This window comes from Leptidea sinapis, chromosome 27 (assembly GCF_905404315.1).
Source record: "Leptidea sinapis chromosome 27, ilLepSina1.1, whole genome shotgun sequence".
In the NCBI taxonomy this organism is placed as follows: Eukaryota; Metazoa; Arthropoda; class Insecta; order Lepidoptera; family Pieridae; genus Leptidea; species Leptidea sinapis.
This window is the reverse complement of record NC_066291.1, coordinates 11605651-11631496: the sequence shown is the minus strand read 5'-3', so window position 1 is coordinate 11631496 and position 25846 is coordinate 11605651. Positions and strand designations below refer to the sequence as shown.

The 25846-nt window shown below is 33.0% G+C and overlaps 1 protein-coding gene across 1 annotated transcript in view; it reads left to right on the top strand.

Annotated features, from left to right (window-relative positions):
• LOC126972658 (uncharacterized) overlaps positions 1-25240 on the top strand; it is a 32500-nt gene extending 7260 nt beyond the window's left edge. The window contains exons 2-5 of the mRNA XM_050819540.1: positions 11312-11420; positions 22607-22786; positions 23729-23865; positions 24787-25240. Of these exons, the coding sequence (XP_050675497.1) occupies positions 11312-11420; positions 22607-22786; positions 23729-23865; positions 24787-25032 (672 nt within the window). The 3' untranslated portion in view covers positions 25033-25240. The remainder of the gene's footprint in view (positions 1-11311; positions 11421-22606; positions 22787-23728; positions 23866-24786) is intronic.
• Positions 25241-25846: the final 606 nt, after the last annotated feature.

Sequence of the window (25846 nt, the reverse complement as noted above, 5' to 3'; positions counted from 1 at the left end):
ATTCCACTATCTGGATGTGAAGCGTTCCACCACAGTGCGGTTTTCAAGGAGCTTCCTTCAACGTACTACAAAGCTGTGGAAGAAGCTTCCTTGTGCGATGTTTCCGGGACGATACGATATAGGTACCTTCAAAGAAAGCGCGAACACCTTCCTTAAAAGCCGGCAACGCTCCCGTGATTCCTTAACACCAGATGACCAGTATGCTCGTTTGTTCTCCTTTTCCGTAAAATAATAGTTAGTAATTGATACGAAAAACAATCCTCAATCGATAACAAATTATTGAACATAATGGTGCATAAGTAAGTTTAAGACCATTCAAGAGTGGAAAAACAAATTAGAAAATAATATAATATACGATGGAAATATGATCGAAATAAAAAAACAACAAAAGCCGTATAGCGTTTCACTATAACATGCTGTGTGCTGTTAGCTTCAGAAGTTCACACGATCTGGTAATAATAAAGTACATCACGTACCTAATATAATAAGCAGATGATCGCAACAATAAATAAAATACTGTTTTTATAACTAAAACTGTGATGCACTCAGAAATAAATCTGGGCTGTCACATAAACTATACCCACATAATCTGTTTATAGATGTGTAACATTTTACAACTTGTGTTTTGGTGTTTGCATCATAACATAGATGTCATATAAAAGTTTCACTTTATTATGACGACGCGGCAACCTTTGAAAAATTTTAATGACTGTGGGTCAAGTTGTCCCCAGAATTGATTAGATAAGTATAGTAGATTATATAGAGGATAATGATGCAGGCCACCGAAAAATTTATAATTTTATATTAAATTGTTATAAGTTTTAAAAGATGGGCTGGGAGTTTCTTATCAGTTTTTCTCCCCGTGTCATAGCCCCTTACGAACTGATTTAGCTTGAAGACGTTGAATATGTTATTGTCACTCACTCTCTCTCTCTCTCTCTCGGAATAAATATATTTATATTCTATTATATTCCCTGTCTGCTTCGTATCCTATCTCCTTCTGCTATCTTACCATCGACACAATATCTCACACGTTAAACGTTACGTTAATACTTCTCTGTGTACTTAAATATGTGCCATGATTAATGGTGTCCATGATTTCATTCCAACGGCTTTTTCATTACATTAGTAGTATTAGTATTACACAGTATTTCTCCTGATAAGATCTTATAAAATGAAATCAATTACACTAAATAGAAGTTTTATAAAGGTCCTTTAGGTTGTTATAGCATTGAATCATTTCTAAATTCACTTCATTAGCAAATAATTTCTTGCGTATTGGTTACTTTTCGATTTTCTATCGTTCATATTCAACGATTGGCCTACAGTAATTTATTTGTAGGGCAATAAATAGCGTGATGATCTAGTCGTTAACCTGGTAATATTTACGCCCTGACAAAAACAATTCAGTGCCGCTCGGGATTCTACGTCGTCCTACAAATCAAAAACAATAATTCTTGGACTGAATAAGGAAAATCACACAGTTCAATACGATTATAATTGAATTTATACTTATTTTTGCGTGTTACGGATAAATTATCAGACTAAAGTTTTACGATGCGCGCGCACACCGTCACGCACATTCGACACCTTGACGTTAGCTGGTCAACTAGACCCTTTGTATCATACATCAGCCAGTGGACATAAAAATAACGAGTTTTTTTTTAAGTATTTTAGTTTTATCACACCAAAGAAAAATAACTTCTTGCGTGCGTAAATAAGTACAAACACTTTGTAATTAACCTGGATGATACTCTGAAAATGTTGAACTCTGAAACCTTGTTTTAAAAATATTGTAATATCTATTAATTTTGACGCAATCATATTGTAGGTAAATTCTTGGAATTGATTACTTTAGCATGAAGACCTTTAAATATATATTATTGGACTCAGGCAGAAATAATAACATAACTAACTCCTTATACAACGTTACGAAAGAAAAATATTTAGAGTAGAAAATAGTTGGCTGTAGCAGAGACTGTCGATAGAAGTGATAACTTACAACTTTTAGTATTGAAATTAGGAATTTCATAATGTTTAAAAACAATTATTGATTTATTTCAATTTATTTTTAAATCATATTTTCAATAATATATTAATCTAACATAAACATTATTTCAACAATGCACCGTATATACTTACCCCCTTATTCATAATGGTCCGCTAACTTAAAACAGCCGCTAAGGAGTGTTTTTTCTCATTCTGACTTAGGTCAATAGAAGAAGACAGAGTGAGATTTAGCAATGCTTTAAGATAGCAGACTATTATGAATAAGGGGGTTAGTATATACACATTAAACTTTTCAATAAATCCATTCAATTTCACTTACTTATAAGATATATCACAGCACTAATATTGCACAATACGTCAGCTGTATCTAAAATAGCTACAGATATACTGCTTTAAGCATGTCGCTGACGCGAACTCACGCGATATTTATTTCTTTAATTATTTATTTATTGCATGCGCTAGTCATGAGCATGTTGGCGAGACGAACCCATAAGATTCCCTATCAAAATTGCCCAACGTGACTAAAAAAGTTTTCACGTCAATATATCTCCAGTTGTATCATTAATTGAACAAGTCGATGTGTAACCACAGCGTCAGAAACCGAATAAATGACAAGTTGATACTTGTACAAGTACTTGTAGAAATACGTACCTTCAGTAAGTGGGACATTCTTGAACAATACCTTGTTGCATTGTTACTTGCTGCGTGCGTGTTAAGATATCCTTTTGAAATTGTTGGAAATGAAGACTGTATTGTGAATTGTTTGGCAAAAACTTATTGAGCACTCAGCACTTAAATACCTACAAGTGATATAAACCTCCATTTTTAATTTATTTGTTATTGACTTAGATTTTATTACGTCTAGATAGATAGGTAGACTACGACAACTCTGAATACGTAGAATAAAATTGAGAGTTATAGGAGGAGATAGTTAAACATTGTTCATGTTGGTCGCGGGTTCGAGTCCCGCATTTATGATAAATATTTATTTTCAGTTTTATTTGTGTAATTAATCCCAGAAAAAAAATACTTCAATTTTTAAGATAAGTAAAAAAAATAACTTCGCATGCAATAAACTTAATTATGTTACACATTTAATATGTATATGTATGACAAGAGCTCAAATATTTTCTTGCAACAAAAATAAGTTATTTCTTAGATATTGTGATGAAATTAAACAAAACGAAACTTCTACTTCTTTATCTCCAAATAGCGGGAAATTTTTGGTTTGATATTTTATGTCGTAAAAACGAATATCCGTTACCACTTCGCACAAAATTGGCGAAATGGTGTTTCATTCAGGATCATTTTTCTGCAAATATTTACATAATATTGTATCTTAATTGGAACACCCATTGGAAAAATATGCCTCAGACCTGAGAAAACGGGTTCAACAAACTAAGTGGGCTTCAACTTTTTCCATAATAAAATATGGTTACATTGTAATATGGTACAATTAAACTCATTATTTAATAGCCTGAGGGTTGTTCGTTCATCTAGTATTGAAGACACAGGCGTTCGTGTTGAGAGCGGGCTGTGATCTGTAGTGATGGATGGGCGACCTCAAACTGCTTGCAAAATCCTTTGGAAACACATTGTGATAGGTTTGCACTCATTTCGACACTCTTGCGATCAATCAGAGAACACTGAACATAGCTGTTTACTTACGTTTCTTGTAAGCTCTACTTGTGTGAAGTTATTGTGGCATTGCGATATGCTTAACGTACGCATTCTGTAGCGGCTTAGAAGTAAGAATTATAAACAGTAACGATGCTATGTCGGGTTCACACGAAGTGATTTTAGTTGTTCGATTAACATCGGCTTAATTTTGGTAGCAAAGACATTGAAAAGTTGCAGTAGTGTGTATTCATTATTTTTTGGACAAGAATTGATAATATAAACAGAGAAAAAGCTCAAAAATAAACTGTTTCTTTATATTTTTATTTGGAAACAAATACGGATACAAAAAATAAACATGATAAATAATAAATAAATAAAATAAATAGACCTAGAAATAAGAAATTAAGGATGTCTGCGTTAATTTAAATATTTAAATTAACACTTAACTTACACCTGATAACAAACAACCAGTAAATAAAATTCAATAACTTAAAAGTATATAGAATAACAAATAAATTGTACATTATTCGATTTAAGTTGCTAGATTAAATAGTGATGATGTTAGGGCTAATAAAAATTAAAAAAAATAAAGACAAAACCAATTAACGGTGATTTCCAACTTAATATGTTTGTGTTATGATTTCTTTTGTTCTAAATTTGTATTTATTTATATATTGTAGAGACTTCGACTTCGACTTCCACTGAACTGAAAATTTAAGCTTTACAAGTGTTCGTTATAGACACGAACATGCTATATATTAAATTTCGAGCACTAAAACTCAATATATATATATATATATATATATATATATATATATATATATATATAATATAAATTCGTAAAAAGCTTTTTCGAAATGTCACAGTTGTTAATAATAGACCAATATAGCTGCTTAGAAAAATCAACCAACAACTCTACAATTCTCTCTTTAAAAAATCAATCAAATTATGTACCAGGATGCCAGCGGACAGTAAAGTTCGGTTTGAAAGGCTTCGTAGCTCGATAATTACTGGACTAATGAAATTTATCATCGACGAGCGTAACTGCGATCTCTCTCAGAACTTTAGGTTTTTTAAAAATGCTGAGCGACACTGCGTTGTGCTTTTTTTTCATAAAACACAATGAATGAACGTTAACAATAAATTTTATAATATAAAGGTGTACGTAATGTTTATGTTGACAACTGATATTAATATGCATACGATATATTTTAAGTCAAGCAATAATTATACAATATGTCGCCAACTACTATATACGAGTAGTTGGTAACAACGTGGAATGCATAAAACAATAATAAAACATCTTCGTGCGAGGAAGTTAATTAAACGTGCTGAATACGCACCATACATATATTGTAGTGATGTGAACATTATTGATAATATCGATTAGCAATTAGCAAGAATCAATTACATGACTTAATAGTAAACATACGTGTCAAGGTCAAAAGCACTCGCTTGACGACTACTCGCTTCCGGGTAGCGTCATCCAATCATGTTACAAGTCCATGAGAATTACCATGAAATTGTTCTTTTATTAAACATAATATTATGTTTTATATTAAAATATATCATCATCATCAGCCGGAAGACGTCCACTGCTGAACAAAGGCCTCCACCAAAGATCTCCACGATGACAGGTCCTGCGTTGCCCTCGTCCAACGTATTCCGGCAATCTTGACCAGATCGTCGGTCCATCTTGTGGGGGGCCCATATAAAATAATTAACCGGCTCAAGTTATCTGATGATTCTCTATGTGCTTAAAATAATTTAATTCGTCATCGAAATTTTAACTGAAAAGCCAGATTGGTTTCAATGAAACTATTTGGTAGATACAAAACTTAAACGTTGTCCAAGCCAGGTTTCATATTGTTTTTATTTCAGCTAGGCTGTAAGACTAGATAACTTTATATAATGCCTTTTAAACGTCATCACGTTTTTCATCAGCATTATTGTCATTAGGTTTAAGCAACTATGATATTATTTACTGTAACGGTGTATGTACTGTCATCATTTGGAAATGTATGTTCAAGCGAACACGACCTACTTGCTTATTACGACGATAGGAAAACGACATTAAGGTGGGTCACGATTCAATTTTGTCAGTAGTACATAGATAATATTATCAAGAAACATCATCACCATCCAAACACGTGGCGTCTCTCTCGAAATTTTGATTCAACAGAAACTGTTACTAAACATAACTATTTTACATTACTTAATCTACTAAATTCAAAAAAGGTATGTTAATTACTTTGTTTAATATTATTGATTTCTCTCTCTGCGGAATTCCCTCACGGCTGTGGATCGTGGTCATCCTCGGCTATGGAAATACTCTGATACATGTTTGGACCTCCATCTGCCTCAAAATTACATCTCTCACAACCGAGCAGAACTAAATCGAAGATGAGCTTTTCATTTGATCGCTCCATCTGGTAGGGGACTGTGTGCGGGCTTGTATGTCCCAACTACGGTCAGTTTTTCAAGGTTCTTATCTCTCTTCCTCATTATGTCACTTAAATAGGTGGGAATTTTCTGCTGACAGATTGTTCAGCGGGTTCGGACACAAATTTGCGAAATAATCGATGCATTTGTTCCCCTGGCATTCCAGATAATTCGTAATATTCGCCTCCAGCGGAACATTTAAAATGCTTCTATAGGTACCTACTTTGTCTTTCACGAGCTCGTATTGCCGCGTTTTCACGTTGTTATTGATTAAATTAATTTAAAAATACGTGATATTAACGATACCGCTATATCAAAAAACGCCGATGAACTTAAAGGAAAACCTGAGCGAATGTGTTGCCACATAATATATTATTACGACACGAGCTTTATTATAAATTAGGTTAGAGTTCGTTGTTGCCCGAAGCGCCGCGTCCATCGTTGTAAGACAACGAACGGCTTCGGGCGCGGTCAAGAAACAATTACGTAATAAGTATTAAAGATAACATTACATATGTTTGCAGCTCCACGTGAATAATCTCCGACATTTGAATACAATACCAATAGTAGGTACTACTGGTACTTTTAAATTGCTCATTAACACATTGGACTCAATTTCGAATCATTCTTGTTTGTTTTACCTATTAACAGATGTTAGTTAGGAGTTAGGAACTAATTATGGAAATTGTTAGTAATTTTATCAACGTTTATCCTCGCTGCATTACCAGCATTATTAATGTAAAAAAATACGTTTAATCGATATTTATAAATTTTATTATATTTTACCACTTCGGAAATTTACTGAGACTTTACTCTTTTAAATGTATATTTACAGCTTCATCGTTTTATATATTATTTATCATTTACATTACAATCTATGCAAAGCAATGCAACAATATTAGTCAAACGTCATGACTTTCTCGAGTAATTAAATAATTACAAGAAATTAAGTTAATAAAAGGCCGCAAGCGTTATTGAGTAGAAGATGCATCAGTTCACACAAACTGTAATTTTAATGTATTCAAAACTATAATATACTTTTACAGGTATAAATTTAATAAGTAACAGAAGCAGTGTGTTGACAGGATCATGTAGCTAGAATGACAAGAAAACTCTGCCTTGCCAAGAAGGGCAAAAAATTTCATGCAACACCGATTTTTTTGATGAATGTTTTGTAAGCTTGTATGTAACTTAAATAATATACGTAGGTACCAACATTTTAAAGATATTAGATTATTAGTTTATGGCCTTAATTTCGAGTATAATATATCCTTTACTTTGCCATAATTATTGTTAAGATGAATGTATACAACGAAATATTAATTTAATTATATTTACCAAACTAACTATAATAATAATATATTAAAAATAATCTTAATATTATTACCATAATTATTCATTTCTATTTGTCCAAATATACATATTTTCTCTGTTTTTTTCTTTTATAATACTACATTACCTAAAGCTAGTTTTAAAATCGCTATTAATGTTGTATTTTCATAGTTATTAATTTATGCTAAACATGCTGTATATACATGTATTTAGCTGATAGTTATTTTTGTTTATTATGTATTTGTTGTAATTCTGTTTTGTGTACGTATTAAATAAATAAATAAAATATGATACTGTTAATTACGTCACTGTGAATTCTCGCGAGAGATTTGATTAATTTGCATTCTATCACGAAAATAATTAAAAATATATTCTATATTGAACATGAATTATGAACTATAGATTTTTTCCCATAGTCAAAAGCAAATAATTATGTTATTTGTTAACACAAAAACACATACATACAGTGTCTTTTGAAAGTCTGTTAAAGTTTAGCTGTTTTCTGATTAATGCTTACATGGGACGGGAGGCTGTTTTATAACATTAAAAAGTATGTAAGTAAACGTTAATATGGATCATATCTATTAAAAACACTAAAGTATAAAATAAATTTATATTAGTTTACAATCACAGGGTTATATGACAAGGTAAACGACTTTAAATGTGTTATATAACTGTTAAAATTAACGACTACACGTAAACAATTTAAGGACAATTACATGATAAATTTAGTGTTCATAATAACCTCTTGGGTTTGGTAGTTCTAGAGGATTCAATTGATAGTATAAATATCAAGTTCTTAACGCGAATTAGAATGGAAATTCAAGAGAAAAGAAATAAAAAGAATTTCTGTAGAAATTTACTTCGATACATTTTTTTTTTGTTAATGAGGACTATAGCTAGTAAAACGTAATTTACGTTTAAAAACACCGACTTCAAAAACTAAAAAGTATAAAATAACTTAATAAAGATTCAAATTTATACATCTCTTAAGCAAACTAATACCTATAATATTAATAAAATACTACCTATTGATAGAGCTTAATACGGTGCCTGCCCGCTTGGGTTGTTTTGTTCTAGACGAAGCTATCCCGCTCCGCTCAAAGTGACGCGTGGAAAGTGAAGATACTTATCTCTTATAAGTTATATATGCTATTACATTTAGCTTGGCACCGACATCAAACCTATCAAAATGTAGAATTTATTCATGTTTTTGAAGTCGGTTTTTTATAGTTTACTTTTTAGTGTCTGTAATAGGTTGTTCTGTAAACTACAGTAGGATTTTTATAGATTACATCAGGTAAATATATTGAATAATTTTTTTTTAAAGTAAGTATTGATAGGCCTACTAAAGGTACCGCGTGCCTTAAATAATGTAGATCCCAAGAATTGGGAACGGAAAAATGGAATCGACTCCGAAAAATTCTATTTGAAACTCTATTTATCGTTCCTGTGAGACACTGAAATATAGTGGCGAACGTTTGATAACTTAAAATGACAGTTAGCCTAAGACCCACTTATCTGGACAGGGGTGGACACGACACACACAATCCTTAATAATAATATAAAATTAACCTAAATGAAAATTCCTAAAATAGCCGTACACAAACTATAATTATATCATCCACGTAAACAAAAATGAAAAATACGGAGCCAAATTTCGGCAAAATTTTATGGGACCAAAAAATAATGCAAATCGGATAATAAATCTCAGCGTAATCGGTGTACATATATGATAAAAAAAACACCGATCGAATTGAGAACCTCCTCCTTTTTGAAATTGGTTAAAAATTACTGCTCCTAAAATATGAGCGATAGCTCGTTCGAGTCGTATAAAAACACATTTTAATCAGTTTCATTTATAATTAAATTGTAACTCGGGTACTTACAAAATTTATATGTCATAAGATGGAGCACCTTGTGTTTAGGCAACGCATAAGAACAGGCCAGGTTTATTACTTTACGCACTACACACACAATCGTAATATGTACGATTTTTTTCGAGTGTGTGTGAATTGCCGAAAACGAGGTTAACAGTTCCCCGCAATTTTTTTCCACGCGTTCAAAGCTGTCGCGATCAATCTAGAGGCTAGACGGAAAAATGATCTAAGCAGAAAGTTTTATATGTAATATTCTGTTTTTTTCCTTTACAAAAAAAATATTTCATACTACTTGTTATCTATTACAGTAGGTCGTTGCTCTCATTGCCTGACCTTTTTTGATAATTAAACTAGTGGTTTGTATTTCTTAAAAAAATATTTCACCTGTTAGTTTACAGATTGTTGATTTATTTTCTATTTTTACTTGCTCAAACACTTTATTTACTTTAAATCAAAACGTTCGAGAATTTTTGTTGCATCACCTTGTAGAGATTGATACAATATTTTGTAAAGTACTGAAGCTGTAAATATTGATTTAAAACAGTGTGTGAGTTCCTTAACACTTCTCAGAAGATTTTCGAATCTGAAGGAATAAAACAATTCTATTTTGGATTTTGTTTATTTCCTGTTCATGGCGGACAAGTAGGTGCCCGCACAGCTATAGGCCCTAAATTGCAAATCTGTGGTTATATATAGCTATATTTAATATTAAATCTTTCTGACAGGAGACACTTTATAGCTTGTAATCATATTATTTATGCTAATGGCCTATTAAATAACGATTACCGTTGACATTTACGAAGACTACTTGCTTATAAAAAAAAACACTTACGCAACATAATGTTGAAGCTACTCTTCTGACGTTAAACTTAACTTAATTTTGTGAGTTGGCTCTGTTATTTCAGAGGGTCAACAATAGAAGGCAAATGTTATTTTAAGTATTTTGGTTAATTAATTTAACTTATTAATGTCAAAATTCTTCATTTAAAAAGATCTCTACTACTGTTTTGGAAAAGTTGAGTTTTAAGCTAGTTAAGTCATAGCCATCACTCTCAGAATATAGAGTAAAGTAATAGTAACAGAAGTCTAACTTAGTTACATTTTTTAAAGAAAATAGCTTATTTATGTATCTGCAAATAAGATTAATTTTAAATCGTATTCACTTCGTAGCTGCGTTGAGCTCATAATACATTTATAAATCAGCTAACGCACACTACGATCTAATCGTAACTCGAGGATTCGTAAGGAGGTTTAGTAATTTACAAAGCATTTTCATTATCAAAAAAGACATACAAATAAAAGAGTATTACCTTACTGAAGTAGGTTCTTTATAATAAAAAAAAAACCATTAAAAATTTCACAATAAAAGAATTGAGGTGTTAGCCCCGACAGATATCGTTCACGAACATTAGTTACAAGACCCATTCACCAGCAGACGCTCCCATTACTAAGGATCCACCACGCAGCGTCCAGAAACTCTATGTTTACTAATACATAATATAATAATATAGTATGATAACAAATCATCGTGTTCCAATGTCAAACAGTTTATATAATGTTATCAAGGTATTATAGTTGACCGGCGTTTACCGATCTTGACCTTTACTAAACGTTAATTTGTCGGACAAATATTTTTATTCCATCATAGAAGCGGAGTTCGCTCACATATATCTATATTTTACAGCAAACACCAGATCCAGATCAGGGTCTATTCGTTCGTCAAAACAATCTAAAGCTTCCATAATGGCCTACGAATATATTAAAATATATTCGTTTCTCGTAAAATACAAGATCGAAATAACAATGATCATTATTCAACGCTTTTTTTCGCAAAATAATTGTGATAAATATCAATGTTAAATAACTCAGAGTAGTTAAACGTTGTAACGAAAAAATATGATGAATATATAACATTGTCGAAATGGTAGCATCGTTGCGCGATACTACGATAGTCTTGGTTTATTATGTCAAATACGTGAGCTGTATTTAGAGTTCCTTCTGCTAAAATTACATATTTTTGTCAACAGATGCAGCTGTGGTCAGTTGTGGCTTGTGCCGCAGCATTAGCAGCGGTAGCAACTGCCCAGAAACCTGGACGTTTCCTGTCACTTCCAATACCTGAGAAATGCGCAAACAGTATGTTTTTATTATTCCTCTTAGGCTATCATGGTTTAAGAAAATGCAAACGATTAAGTTCTCTTGGATGCACTTTCGATGAACTGTGCTGTTACCTCCAGCAGAATAACATAACGTCAAAAAATCGATGTGTGGCGACCGATACGATTTGATCCAAGTTATCTCTTCCAAATCACTTATGTTTGTTTTTGTATTCAAAGTTTGCCCAATTGTAACCAATAATATAAGAATTATCTATACAATTCACTGTCAGATCAAACTAATACCGTAAGCATCAATTAATGTTTAAAGTGTCAACTTTGAAGGACGCCTATTTCTTGAATTGCCTTTTGCACTTTGAAAAGAAGAACAAATTAATTTGCTCAGAAAAGCAAGACATCCTTTCACTATAAGTCTACGCAACTATATAAGGCGCAATTCGGCCTCACATGGAGTACTGATGTCACCTCTGGGCGGGCGCCGGCTTCTTCAATTAGACCGCGTGCAGCGATGAGTGCCTCGAATCGGCTTTAATCTCTGGCGTTGCGTAGAGATGTGATGATTCTTTCGGCATCGGTTATCACATGCTTACATCAAGGTGATCTTTCAGAGGATTGCTTAGGAGAGACGAACCCCTACCTCACAAATAATTCTTTATAATTATTTAAAATTTCGAAACAAATATTGTACGAGTGTACAATATTTCTTAAGTAAAATAAGTTAATGTACTTTTGTACATTTTCTGAGATTACTAAGACTTATTTTTCTAAATAAATACAAGTTTTATAAATATTACGTTACGTCTGTTTTTATGTTTATTACAGAACTTATGACCAGTCTAGGTAAAGGTAATCTTTATATAAAAAAATTCTTGTAAAATTGTGTGTCAGTCGTTTAGTCAGCGCAGTTTGATCCATTTCGAGAAATAGGATAATTTTTATTTCAATTGACCATTAATATTTTTTAATTTCTGCTTTGACACTATTTCGCTATATTTTTAAAAACAAAAAAATATTTAAATCAATGAACTTCTTCGAATGTCGTAATTACAAAAGATATTTAAAATTTGTATATTTCTTTAGGACTTAGGTGAACCGAAGCGCATCGGCACAGTAGACACATGTACCAATACGGAAACTCCCTACAAACGTTCGAAATGACACACTCACACAAACATGCGCATCGACGAGGCCCCTAAGCAGTTTTCGCGGTCAATACGAGTCGAGTGTCACGTTATTATTTGTTTCCGCGATCTTTTTAAAAATGCCAGCGTATTGCGTTACGGTTATTTGAACTCGGCTCCATCAAACTCCAGTTTGCCTTTTTTAAACTATAAAGTATTATTATATATTATATATATATTATGATTTATTTTTATATTATTATTATAATTAGTAGGTATTCGAATTATAAGTCCGTGAGATCGATAATAATAAATTTGTGAACATAATCCACAATGTACACTAACATGGCGGCTGCAATATTTATTATCATTTTTTTTTATGAGTGTGGTTAATGGTTTTCTAGGATGTTTTTATATATTTATTTATTTTGGAAAAAATAGTTACCTACATGTGTTTTGTCATGGTTTTCGTGGGTGTTCAAACTAATACCAGCTAGTGCTGTCAAAATGAAAATTCAAGATGGCGGCTGCACAAAATTATCAACTTTTTCATCACGCGTGTCGCTTTCATGGTTTTTGGGGGTGCTGAAATAGATAGTGGTGTCAGAATGTAAATCCAAGATGGCGGAATGAAATTAACAATTTATTCGTCATGGGTGTCGTTTTCATACTTTTTGAGGATGTTGAAATTGATAGTGTGTCAAAATGTAAATCCAAGTTAGAGTTACATGAAATTATTAACTTTTTCATGGTGTTGGGTATTGTTTTCATGATTGTCGAAAGTGTTGAAGCCGATAATGCTGGACTTTTGAAATTAATTTGTATGTTCACCGACACTCCCGAAAATCTCAAAAATGATACCCATATTGATTTTATTGAAAATGTCACATCCGCCATCTTGGTACTTGAAATGGGTGTCATATTTGTAATTGACACTCCCGAAAATCTCGAATGTTAAACCCAATTTTATTTTATTGTAAAAGCCACATCTCACATCTTGGATCTCAAAATAGAACATCTATTGACACTCACGAAAACAATAATTGCCCCGTCTAGACATGTTCGTAGGATGACTGCAGGGAAGAGGTCCTTAAGACTGTGGTAGAAGTGAAACTTTAACGGACAAAGTTTAAAAACACATATTTCAATCATTCCCGTCAATATTTCAAATAAAATATTTCAACGAAAATTAAAAAAAAAATACAAAATTTTTTTCCAAGAAAAACATTCAATAAAATGCTCAATTCAAAACTAATCTAACTCAAAAATAATCTGACAACCCTATTGCTACAATGGAGTGAACGTACACGTAGGTAAGTATTTTATCAACAAGGCTTAGTTTGCATACTGATACATATGTCTACTGTGGCATCGGTCACCAGCAAGTATACATGTAATATAATACTATGATAGCCTACCGATTACGAAATAAAATTACATGTCGTACGGAGACATATTATATTCTGTTGATGAGCGTCCTACAAAAGGGCGAATATTTTATCTCTGGCATATTTGGCGAAAGTTTTACGTAACCGTGCAGTGAAATTATGATAATGTGTTACGTAATATTTAAATACGAGTTTTAAAGTTTAAGTTGTTTATTGCATGTAAACTTAATTTCATTTGCAACGGTCTCAATAGTGATTGATTGACTGGATATTTTGTCCACTGTTACAAAAATCGGTCTTATTATAATTTATACTTTTTATTTTTAGGTATACAAAAAAGGCATGAAAATTTTTCCCGAGTTTGGTATCTTTTATAAAACTTAATTTTATTTTAAAAAAATATGTCTGTTATAATAAAACAGATTTATGATTGGATATTTTATTACCGATTTAAAAAAACGAGAAGGTTTTCACATCATGATTTTTTTTTCCTATTTCAGATTTAAGTCGTTTATAAACCGATTTAGAATTTCTTTTAGATTCAGATTGATACCGTAACATACTAGTACACATAAATAAATAATATCTCACTTTCCCAATTTATTTAAATTAATTTCAGTAAGTCCACTTATTATATTACTCACTCCTCAATTTAAGTTTACTTACTACGCATGGCACCGTGACGGTCCAAGTGACAGAAAATGTGACGATATTTTTCTAATATGGAATCGGAAAGTGTGACGATTTTTTAACATTCCTATAATATTTCTCCCATACTTCGATAACGAAGTTTCACTTCAAAAACAAATCTGATGACGATTATCTTTAACTAAATTAGGGTAGATAACTTCTCCTAACATTTTATGGTTATTTTGAGTGCTTGGTTTTTTCAATCCCGCACTTTTATGCTTGATATGTTTTTGAAAAAGGGTTATGTAGCTCTACAGGAATAGTATTACTTTTAAAATTTATTTTTCGGGTGGGCTTTTGTTGTACAGAAACCGTGATAGTTGGATTATACAGCAGCGAAATTTCAGCCGTGAAGGAATAATGTTCAACCGTTATTGTGTTTCAGTCTTAAAGGCTAATGAGAGTTAACATAATATGTATGTCTATATTGTATTAACTCTCCCTCAATTGCAATGCCGCAACAATTTTGGGTGTCCACGCAAAATACCTAGGGGCTAGAAAATTTGTGAAAAAATTAGTAAACACTAAAATATTATAAAATTTTTAAAGGTTATTTTGCGTGGATAACATAATTGGATTTATCAAAAAGTCAAACTTAGACAGTTGTATGTCCAAATATTAAAGGTTTTCATGAAAGAAGGAAGAAATAAAAAAACTTTTAATTTTACGATGTTTTAGAGATGGCATGTGGTGTTTTAACATCATAAGCTTAAATTTCACTAAAAACTAATTAAAAAATTTATTTAAGCATTAGCAACAAGTGAATAGATAAATCTGTTCTTAGGCTTAAAAACATTGGAAAAACCATTATAAGATTTGATCATCCTTTTGTCTGGAGTAAAAATAAATGTGTTAAATGTTGTCGGTAGTTGAACGGGATGTATTGCGGACAGTAATTACGAGCAAGACCTTGATGTGACAGACAAACAATGTGGGAATGTCTGTAGATAAAACGTCTTCGAACAATAGCAACACCAAACTTGATCTTCTCACGGAGTCTGTTGCAAACATATTGTACTCGCTCTGTACAATGTTAACGTATCTTGATCCCACTGACAATCCGGTATGGTAAAGGGCACCGGTTTCCGCAATTTGACTCCTTAATTGAGGCCATTTTGCGTGCAAATTCAAATATTTTTGTTCAAAATTGGTAACTTAATCACTTATTGAACTTCAAAAACTACCCACCAATTCGAACATTTATGCCTTCGACCCGAGAGGAACGGGCGCAAGAAACTCAGCAGCTTCTTTTTTTATAAAATATCGTTACAATTTAAATAGCCTGATGGTCGCTCTATTCCTAGCCTGTGCTGCCATCACTAAGAAAGTGATTAGTCTTATGGTAACCTTTACCACATAAACGTCTTTTAATAATTCTTTTGAATCTCGTGATACATTTGTATTGAACATTTTCTGGGATCATGTACAAAAAGCATATTATATCGCCCCACAAAACACTTACCTACATACTAACTCAAGTTGTTTTATATGGAAGAGAAGGACAAATGAGCATACTGGTCACCTGATGTTAAGTGATCAACGCCACCCACATTCTCTTGCAACACCAGAGGAATTATAGGAGCGTTGCCGGCCTTTTAGAAATGTATACGTGCCGAGTAGTAGGCATTACAGGATTACGTTTGCTACTGGTGTCAACATAGACTAGTTACTCCAACCAGCCCCATTCAGAAGTTTTGAACATTCCTGTAGTGTTCACAGACTCGTAGATAGTACGTGAATCTCCTACACATTCAAGGATTACATGAGTGATCGTTTCATTTTCAACCAAACATCCTCTCTACTTAGGGCTCTATACTAAGAAGTAGGAATATTGTCAACCCATGTCGTATCTATAAAATTTAGCTATTTCAAAGTGGAAAATGGTTAGCATTTGAACGACCTTTCTACAGACAGTCTGCCGTAGTAATAATCTAATTATGGTTACAGTTAAATACAATAACATAACACGTATCGGCTGCGTCTATATTGTTCAAGCTCCAAATACCAATAAATTACTGCTTTGAGAACTCATAATGATTTACAACCTTTGGCTTACCTTTGCAGATCTGTCGAAACACTCCGTCAATAGAATACCAAGACTGCAATTATTATATCGGTGCTTCAACATTTAAAACCATACATTGAGTTATTTTGTAATTAAGCTTATGTGGAGTCAATCAACTCATCTTACTGAAACACATTACGTTAATGGAGTTCATAATCCCAGGATATCGTTTCGCAAGATTTGTCTCGCACAGCCACTTTGTGGAATAATTAATGGGTGACAGTGTTCCCAAAGCGATTCTGTTTAAGGACCTCCAATCTTAGAATAATAGGCTAGTAATCTTTAATTATGAATAGTGCAAATTTAAACAAAACGGTCATAATTATTGTAAGTTATTGTTGAGGTCTTGTGATCAAAGAGAATTTAAACACTACGTTGCTTGTGATAGATTTTGTTGGGTTGACTTTGACATTCATAATTGTCATTTCCTTGACCTAAATAGCGGCAATTGACGGCGTGCTTGCAAAGATCCCCTCCACTGAAATATTAGTAGTAGTCTGTAGTCTTGGGTGATTTTACCGGGCACAATGCCGAATGGCTTGGGTGATGTACTACAGAATACGACGGGCGATCTGTACATAATTTTGCATTGGCGTATGGTCTGTCCCAATTTGTTGAGTCGTCAACGCGGCTCCCGGATGTGGATGCATGCCGTCCTTATTAGATCTTCTGCTATCATCCCGATAGTTTACTTTTCTCTTGACTTCTGTTCCTCTACCTCTGTAGAAGTCTGTCTTTTCAACTATATTTTTGAACGCATCTATCTATACATTGCTGCCATCTAATAGGAAGGTAATTTATGCCTTTTCGATAGAACTGTGGTGATCTAGATTCGACGAACTGTGTGAAAGCAATTTGCACTGCCCCCTGAGAAGAAAACTTTTTATCACGTAGAAAATTGTCCAATTCACGAAAAAATGGTAGTCCGTTGGAGCAAGGTCTGGCGAATATGGAGGGTGAGGAATGGTTTCTAATTGCAGTTCATGTAGACTTAAATCGGTTTCTCGTACTTTATGATGTCTCGCGTTATCATGGAGCAATAATAGTGAAGATCGCAAATAAATAAATATGAATGAATGATGAGTATGAGATGATAATGAGTCGGGGCAGTTTCACTGCTAGTTTTGCTATCATTGTTCAGAGTTCGGCATCTGCCGTTATTGCTTGACCGGATCGGAGAAAGCTATAGTGAATAACACCATACTGAGACCACCAAACAGTTACCATTACCTTTTTATTGGTAAGCTTTATGTATATATAGCTTATATAGCTTATGGTTATCGTAAAGAATCCACTTTTCATCGCATGTCACAATTCGATCCAATATTACTTCACTTCTGTTTCAAATCAACAAGGCAACACAAGATTCAACACGCGTTTCTTTCTGCAGATCAGATCAGATCAAATGATGCGGCACCCATTTTTCATATTTTTTAATTTTATTGATTTGACGCAAATGAGTGTATATTATTGGTAAGGCAGCGTTATATCATAGCGCTTATTCCTGGGTAGTTTGGCTCGGATCGGCTTCCACCACCTCTTTCAATTCATTGTTATTCACCTGTGTGAGCGGTCTTCCACGTGGTTGGTTCTTCTAATCGAATGTTCCACCATGAAAACGTATAATAAAAAACCGCACGGCGCGTTTATTAGCAGTCCCCTCTCCAAACTCAATATTGATATTGCGAGCTGTTTTTGCCGCATTAATTCCGCGTCGGAACTCACTCGAATATTTGAAGTATTCCATCTTTCTTGTCTAAGCTGAATAAATAAACAGCTCAAAATCGATAATCGAATGTTGCACATTTTTAAAAATAAGAACTACATAGGTACCATTGGAAAAAAGTTTCATTTTAATATCTCAAACCATGAAGGTTCTATGTCAATTCGAAGTACCTATTACAATAAGACGGCAATTTTATACTTTAACCCCTATTATTACAAATTACAACAATAATCATATTGTCAATTTAGAAGCGATGATAAATTGATCAATCAATAATTTAAAACTAAAAAAATACACATACTTAGAATATGATTAAAATGATGATTACAATTCTCGATCAGAATAGAAACATATTATAATTAACAAAATAACTTAAACATGTTATGTTAATTGCGTAGAATTAAAATACAGAGATTATTATTTTAACACGGATTATTTACTTAATGCTATTATTATAATGTAAATTTTACTAGGAAAACAGCAGGTGGACTATATTTGAATAAAAAATAGCTTCTCGTTTGTTATTTTGATATAAAAACAATATCCGGAATGGTGTATCCTTGGCCCAGTTGATGGGGACGGGTCGTGACTGCCTGCATGTTCCATCCGTGTAATGAATGCCTCGTCTCGACTCGTCCGAAGCTATGTTGGCAAACGACTATTGTAGAACATTTCCAATTACAATACAATATGTAGAAATACTCTTAAACAATTCTTGCCTCACTCACTACTTTAACGTAAGCTACACAGTGATGTCACATGTCGAATATTTTAATATCTCATGTTATATTTGTTTTATGTGTTTTTCTGTAGGAACGTTTTATCTTCCCCATATTTTCTTCATCCGGATAATAAATAGATATTATAAGTTTTCCATTAAATGAAATAAAATTCTAGCGCTGTACAAAGCGTAGGTCCGGCCAGATATGGAGTATTGCTGTCATCTCTGGTCTGGCGCACCCCAGTATCAGCTCGATCCATTTGACCGAGTGCAACGCAGAGCAGCTCGAATTGTCAGTGCTCTGTGAACGGCTGGATCACTTGGCGTTGCGTAGAGACATCGCTTCATTGTGTCTTCTACCGCATTTATCATGAGGAGTGTTCCGAAGAGCTGTTTCACCATTCATGCTGCCAAATTCCACCTTCGCACGACACGCCACAAGTTAGGATATCATCCCCACCATCTGGATGTGTGGCGGTCCTCCACAGTGCAGTTTTCAAGGAGCTTTCTTCCACGTACTACAAAGCTGTGGAATTAACTTCATTGTGAGGTGTTTCCGGGACGATACGACATCGATACCTTCAAAAAGCGCGTACACTTTCCTTAAAGGCCGGCAACGCTCCTGTGATTCCTCTAGTGTTGCAAGTGAATGTGGGCGGCGGTAATCACTTAACACCAGGTGACCCGTACGCTCGTATGTCCTCCTTTTCCATAAAAAAAAAAAAAAAAACATAAATTTATGAAAATGCCCAGTGTAATGCAAGTGCAATGTGTTGACATTAATATAATCAATTGAATTGATTCAATTAATCAACTAATTTTTTGTACCTATTGTTAATTTGGGATTACCTACGCGCATACACGATTTAACTCTAAGACTATCTATTATCGTTTTGGTTTATTATTATTTCATTATTCAGATTATTTATTGCTTGCGAAGTATTCGCAAAGGCGATATAGTCAATAGGTACACCTTTATATTTCAATTATTAATATAATCGGCAAAAAGTATGAATCTAGAAAAATAACATATACTTATAAAACAAACTAAGTTTAAATAAAAGAAATATATGTATATTTACAATATTATTATTATTTATATATTTAGAAAATCTTAAAATTTAAACATAATCATTATTAGGGAACATAAGCTATTCAGGTTGAAACATTTCCCATAGAGTTGGTTACATTTAATGTTTCACGCGAGGCACCGTTCGCGAGAACTTTGCTTTTGCTTTCGATAAAATGCTGAGATGAAAAAAAAAACAGCCTGTAGTATATAGACACACCTACGGATCATCAATACATCATGCTTCGTGAAAAATAATTAAATAAGCAAAAGTCTTATAATTACCACATATTTTACTACCATAAAATTTAGCACACTTATTTAATAACACAACATTATGTCTAAAAGCATTGATGCAGCAATAGATGGAACCGTAGACTACGGAACCTCAGTTCGACCCTCGCGCGTCACTCACCTATCAATGTGTTTTCGGTTTTCGAATTTATATATGAGTTTATTCGACTCTTTATAAGGTGGGCAACGGTCCTGTGATTGGGACTCTAATGTTACAAAAGAGTACGGCACGCAGTGATCACGTACCCAGGCACTCCTCTTCCATTAAAAAAAGTGTGTGTAGGACTTATGTTCCTATGCAGACAAGAAGTTATACTTCTTTGGCCTAACAAAGCAAAAATCCTTAAAATTATTTATTCCTCGTGCTATTCTACGTTTGTATTTATTTACCTAAAGCGCTAAAAAGCTAGTCCTAAAAATACAATTAAAATAACAAAGTTAGATTTTATATTAAAGGTAAAAAAAAATTATAGAATAATACAAAAATGTGAAGTTATATAAAATCAAATAATGTCCATAGCGACAAATATTCAAATAAAATAAGTCCAAAGTTTCAAGTCAATAATAAAATAAAATAAAAAATTACTAAAATTAGTAAATAATTCAAGTACCATATTCTAACATAATATTCGTTTGAATCGTTGTTTGTAGAAAGAACAATATTGTAAAAATCTTGCAACGATCGCTTTGACAATTAATTATTAAATAATGAATACGGCTGTACGGGCTTGAACCCTTTGCCTATCTTAATAATGGACGAAGAAACCAAAAAAAAATAACGAATGTCGAAATCGTCAGAAAATAGGAACCAAGTTCATCCTGTTACTTTTGTGTTAGTGATGCGCGCGCATCTTAAAATTTCACTCTCATCATATTTTCATAGCGCGCCTAAAGAAGTATAACTTCAAAAATTAATGGCACGTATACCTATAATATCTACGTTTGAATTAATGCTCATGAAATCTGTAGGTATAGCATTTCTGCTCAGTATAATAGTAGCCTACATAAGTTATCTTACCATACATTAGCAGATGAATGACGTCTCAAAATACATTTTATCGTAATAGTTATTACTTTTCTGTAATATTATTGCGTTCAACAATACAACTCAGTGGCCCTTGCTATTGCGGAATACGGAAAGGTAGGTTGGGTTATGTAAAAACCATTGTTGAATCTTGCACAAGTTTGCATGGTTTTAAATGACAGCCGCAATGTCATGACCGTGGACATCTTTTCTCAATGGCTACATGACCCGTAGTTTGAGGGTCGTCATTAGCGCAATAAGTACTCGTATGTATCTAGCTTTATTATTATTCGTGCCATTGCATGTGACATGAGGTCAAGCAGTTACGTAGCCTTGTGAGTGCGTTTTTGATGTCAATCGCGAACGGACTCATCGGTGGCATCCATAATGAATTATTTATACTTGTTTGAGCGTTGATTATGTCCAAGTCACATGTTTTTACAATCGGCTAAAGTAGGTTACGAACAAGAATATTATCAAGTAATAATAAGTACGTATTCACAAAAAATATGTGTGTGTACCACAGTTCACGCGTAATAAGTGAAACTTCTTTATGACTTTATCATTTTTCTACTACTTACAATTTCACAGAAAGTGAGTTTGGTAGATAGGGCCTAAGACAAAAAAATCCGTATTAAATTAATATTTTGTAAGTATGACATGCATACAAATAGGTCTTTTTATTTTATCACTTTTAAACTAATATATTATTGTTCACGTCACTATACTGAACTTTGTTAAATAAAAAATCAAGATGACGCGTAACCAAAAATCGTGACGACATTGCTATAAAATACCATATACCGCGTCGGTACAGAAGTTTCACTTCAAACGCTACAAAATTTTTCTTGCAAACTGTAAAAGTCTTCAAGTGGCATTTTAAATAACACACAAAATATGTCTTTCATGGTTTTTGTTCAAAATATTTTTTTAATTTCGAAGTAGGTAGTATAATGTAACTAAGAAATACAAGAACTAAACTTACTACAAGAACTAAACCAAATTCAAGAAAAAATTATCAATCGCTGTCATTATGCTGGCGTTTTTGATTTAGTTTACCCCATGTCATAAATAAAATGTGATTCTAAAGAATATTTTGTTTTTCAGGGCCAAAAGAGTTCTTTTATCGCGGACACAACTATTTCTACACTGGCCATGTTCCCGAGCTTGCTAACAAGAAATTCGATTGGCTGGATGGCCGTAACATTTGCCGAGAGTATTGTATGGACCTGGTCTCCATGGAAACCCAGGAGGAAAATAATCTTATCTTCAAACTGATACAGAAAGGTAAGATGAAGGCCACCCACATAGATCTTGAATACATCGACGCAAAGATAACGCGGCTAGGTACATATTCAGATAATAAATTTATATAACATAAATTAGAGAGTAGAAAGAACGACAGGTGACACGACAGATCTTGATAACATTCATAAATGAATGAATTGCAGGGAGTGAGTCATTGAGGTAATGTGTATGTACTACGTACGTACTAGAGAAGATTGAAGAACAACAGTTGTGGCCAGCTGTCAGCTGTAGTTAACTCACTTAGTTCATGATCCTGCAGACAAACTGTTTAGTTTTGGGCTATCCTAGCTTAAGATTAATCCTGTAAATGATTAAAAGAGTAAATAAATGAGAAATTACAATATCATTACAATCAAGACTGGGCGTTGATTTTGCTGTATGTTTTTTACACGAACTCTACTTTTTCGGAACATATGATAGATTCAGTTGTGATTTAACGGAAATATTTACAGTGACGATTTAAAAGCGCTGGCTTCTATGAATGATAAACCACAAGTTAGCCAATGTCATGTTAAATTAGACGACCAACCTGATACTTATTTTCTTACTATATCTGAAAGATGTTGTTGTACTCTGAAGGACATACACAAATATAGTAACTTAAATTAGTAAATATACTTCTTTTACTTATTCATTTTAATACATTCAAACAAATATTTACAAAAAGAGCGAAAACTAGCAAGAGAAGATATTTAAAAAACGTTTAGTTTAAGCTTATTTTATTAAAGTTTATTACTCTAAGAGCTAATTAAATGACACTTGAAGCCTCAAAAACTCTTAGCAAGTAAATCGTATCAACAAAATAATGACGACAGTGTCTTTCAACTTGTTTAAGGAATTTGTGTGTTGAAATTATAAAAGTAAACACAGGCGTTTCGTTATGTTACGTCTGCATACATAATTAATTCATCCTCTTTACAGATGATGTGCCGTATATTTGGACATCTGGCCGCCTTTGTGACTTCAAAGGATGTGAGTCTCGTAGAGACCTGGAGCCGAAGAATATTCTGGGGTGGTTCTGGTCTGCAAACAGGGAAAGAATTTCTCCTACTAACCAGGTAATTAATACATATTTTATTAATTTATAATAAAGTATATAATAATTGGGAAATAGTAGGGAATAGGAATTAATTATTTATTTATTACACATTTAAAATATTTTATAGTGTTGTACACTTCACTTATAGGCTAACTCAACTTGTACAATAGGAATAATATGCATTCTTTGTTTACAACTTAAAGCTAAAGATAAATTTAAAAATATAACAAAAAGCCACAAGCAAAATCCTGGTAAAAACATAATTAAATACCTTTATAAATAAAGTACGTATTAAGGAAGACTATAAAAAAAAAATCCGGTCGGCAAAACCACATCAGGATTTAAAGTTTGTTACTCACGCCATGGAGCCCGAAAAAAATTAGATATGGATAATGTGATTCATTATTAGGAAAAAGAGTTATGTCTTCCTCCATACATTCTCTTTCTGGCTTTCTTTCTCTCTGTCATCTACATTTTTTCAGTTCTACATATTTTTTCCAATGTAAATAATGCAAAATAACAGGTAAAATCTTAGATTTCAATAAATATTTAATAACGTAATAATATATTCATTATAAAATCGATAAAACTAGTATTACTCAAAAATTAACAAAATAAGTATAAATTAAAGATCCTTACATATTTGAAAATGACGAAATTTGAAATGATCAATAAATCTAGTCTTTACGTATTCATTTACATTTTCTATTTTGAATTGCTCGTGTAAGGCATTACTTGTACTAAGTATTTCACGTTTGAGTATTTTTGTTGTGTCACTTTACATATATTGTAGTTTAATTGATTTGTAAGACCATGAAGCTGTGAATGTTGATTTAAAAGAGTGCCAATGAGTTTCTTGCCACTTCTTCCCATTAAAGCTCATCCTCAAAAAGTACCTACATAAATAAAGTGATTTGATTTGATTTATTGACAATTACAGATCCCTAACGGATGGGGCTACAACCCATGGTCTCAGACCGGCCACAAGAAGCAACGACAGCCAGACAACGCTGAGTACGACATCAACGGCACCACGGAGTCTTGCCTGAGTGTCCTCAACAATGTATACAACGACGGTATCGCCTGGCACGACGTGGCCTGCTACCACGAGAAGCCCGTCATCTGCGAGGACTCCGAGGAACTTCTCAACTACGTGGCCAGCACCAACCGAGGCCTGCGTCTGTGATCAGGGGATCATCTAGGAATAATCACTTCAAAATGTTAAGCTGCTCACTTGAGACAAGCAATATTTGATCCGTTATTGCTAATTTTCTAAAACACTGCCGTATCCGCCGTACTTTACTGTACAGCGTTAACTAAGACAAATTAGGATTAACTAAGTTTAAGGATGAAATTATATTTGTATATAAATTAAAATATAAAAAATACAAATAGATTTTGGTTTTATTTGCTGGATTAAATAAATCCATTTAAATTACTAGTTTAGGTTGTTATTATATTATTGGGTTACCTTTCATTGAAATTTATTTAAAATTCAATGCAAATGATTCTGAAACAAACGCAGATGTTTCTGTATAACTTTAGTATACGAGAATCCATTAAAATAATGAGCAAATGTAATCCGAACAAAAAAAACCCGACAGTTGTGAAAACAACGTAAAGGGGAGGGGTAACAATACTAAATACTAGTATGTATTTATTTTTTTGCTCTATATTCATATATCTACTAGTAACATTTACCTACAACATATATAATCAAGCACAGTACAAATATTCCAGATTTCTACTGTGCCCTAAATGTGTTAAACGCGAAGTAAAGTTATTCCAAGTTTTAAACTTTTTCGGCCTTACAAATAAACTTGGTGTAAAGTTATACCTGAGAACAAACTACGACTATGCAAAATGTTTACAAAATATAGACAAATTGCTTATGATTGGTTTATTCGGACGTAACTATAACGTTTCCCGAGTTTATTTACAAGGCTGGCTGACATTCGGAAAACTTCATAATTATCATTGTATTGACAGTGTTGTCAGCG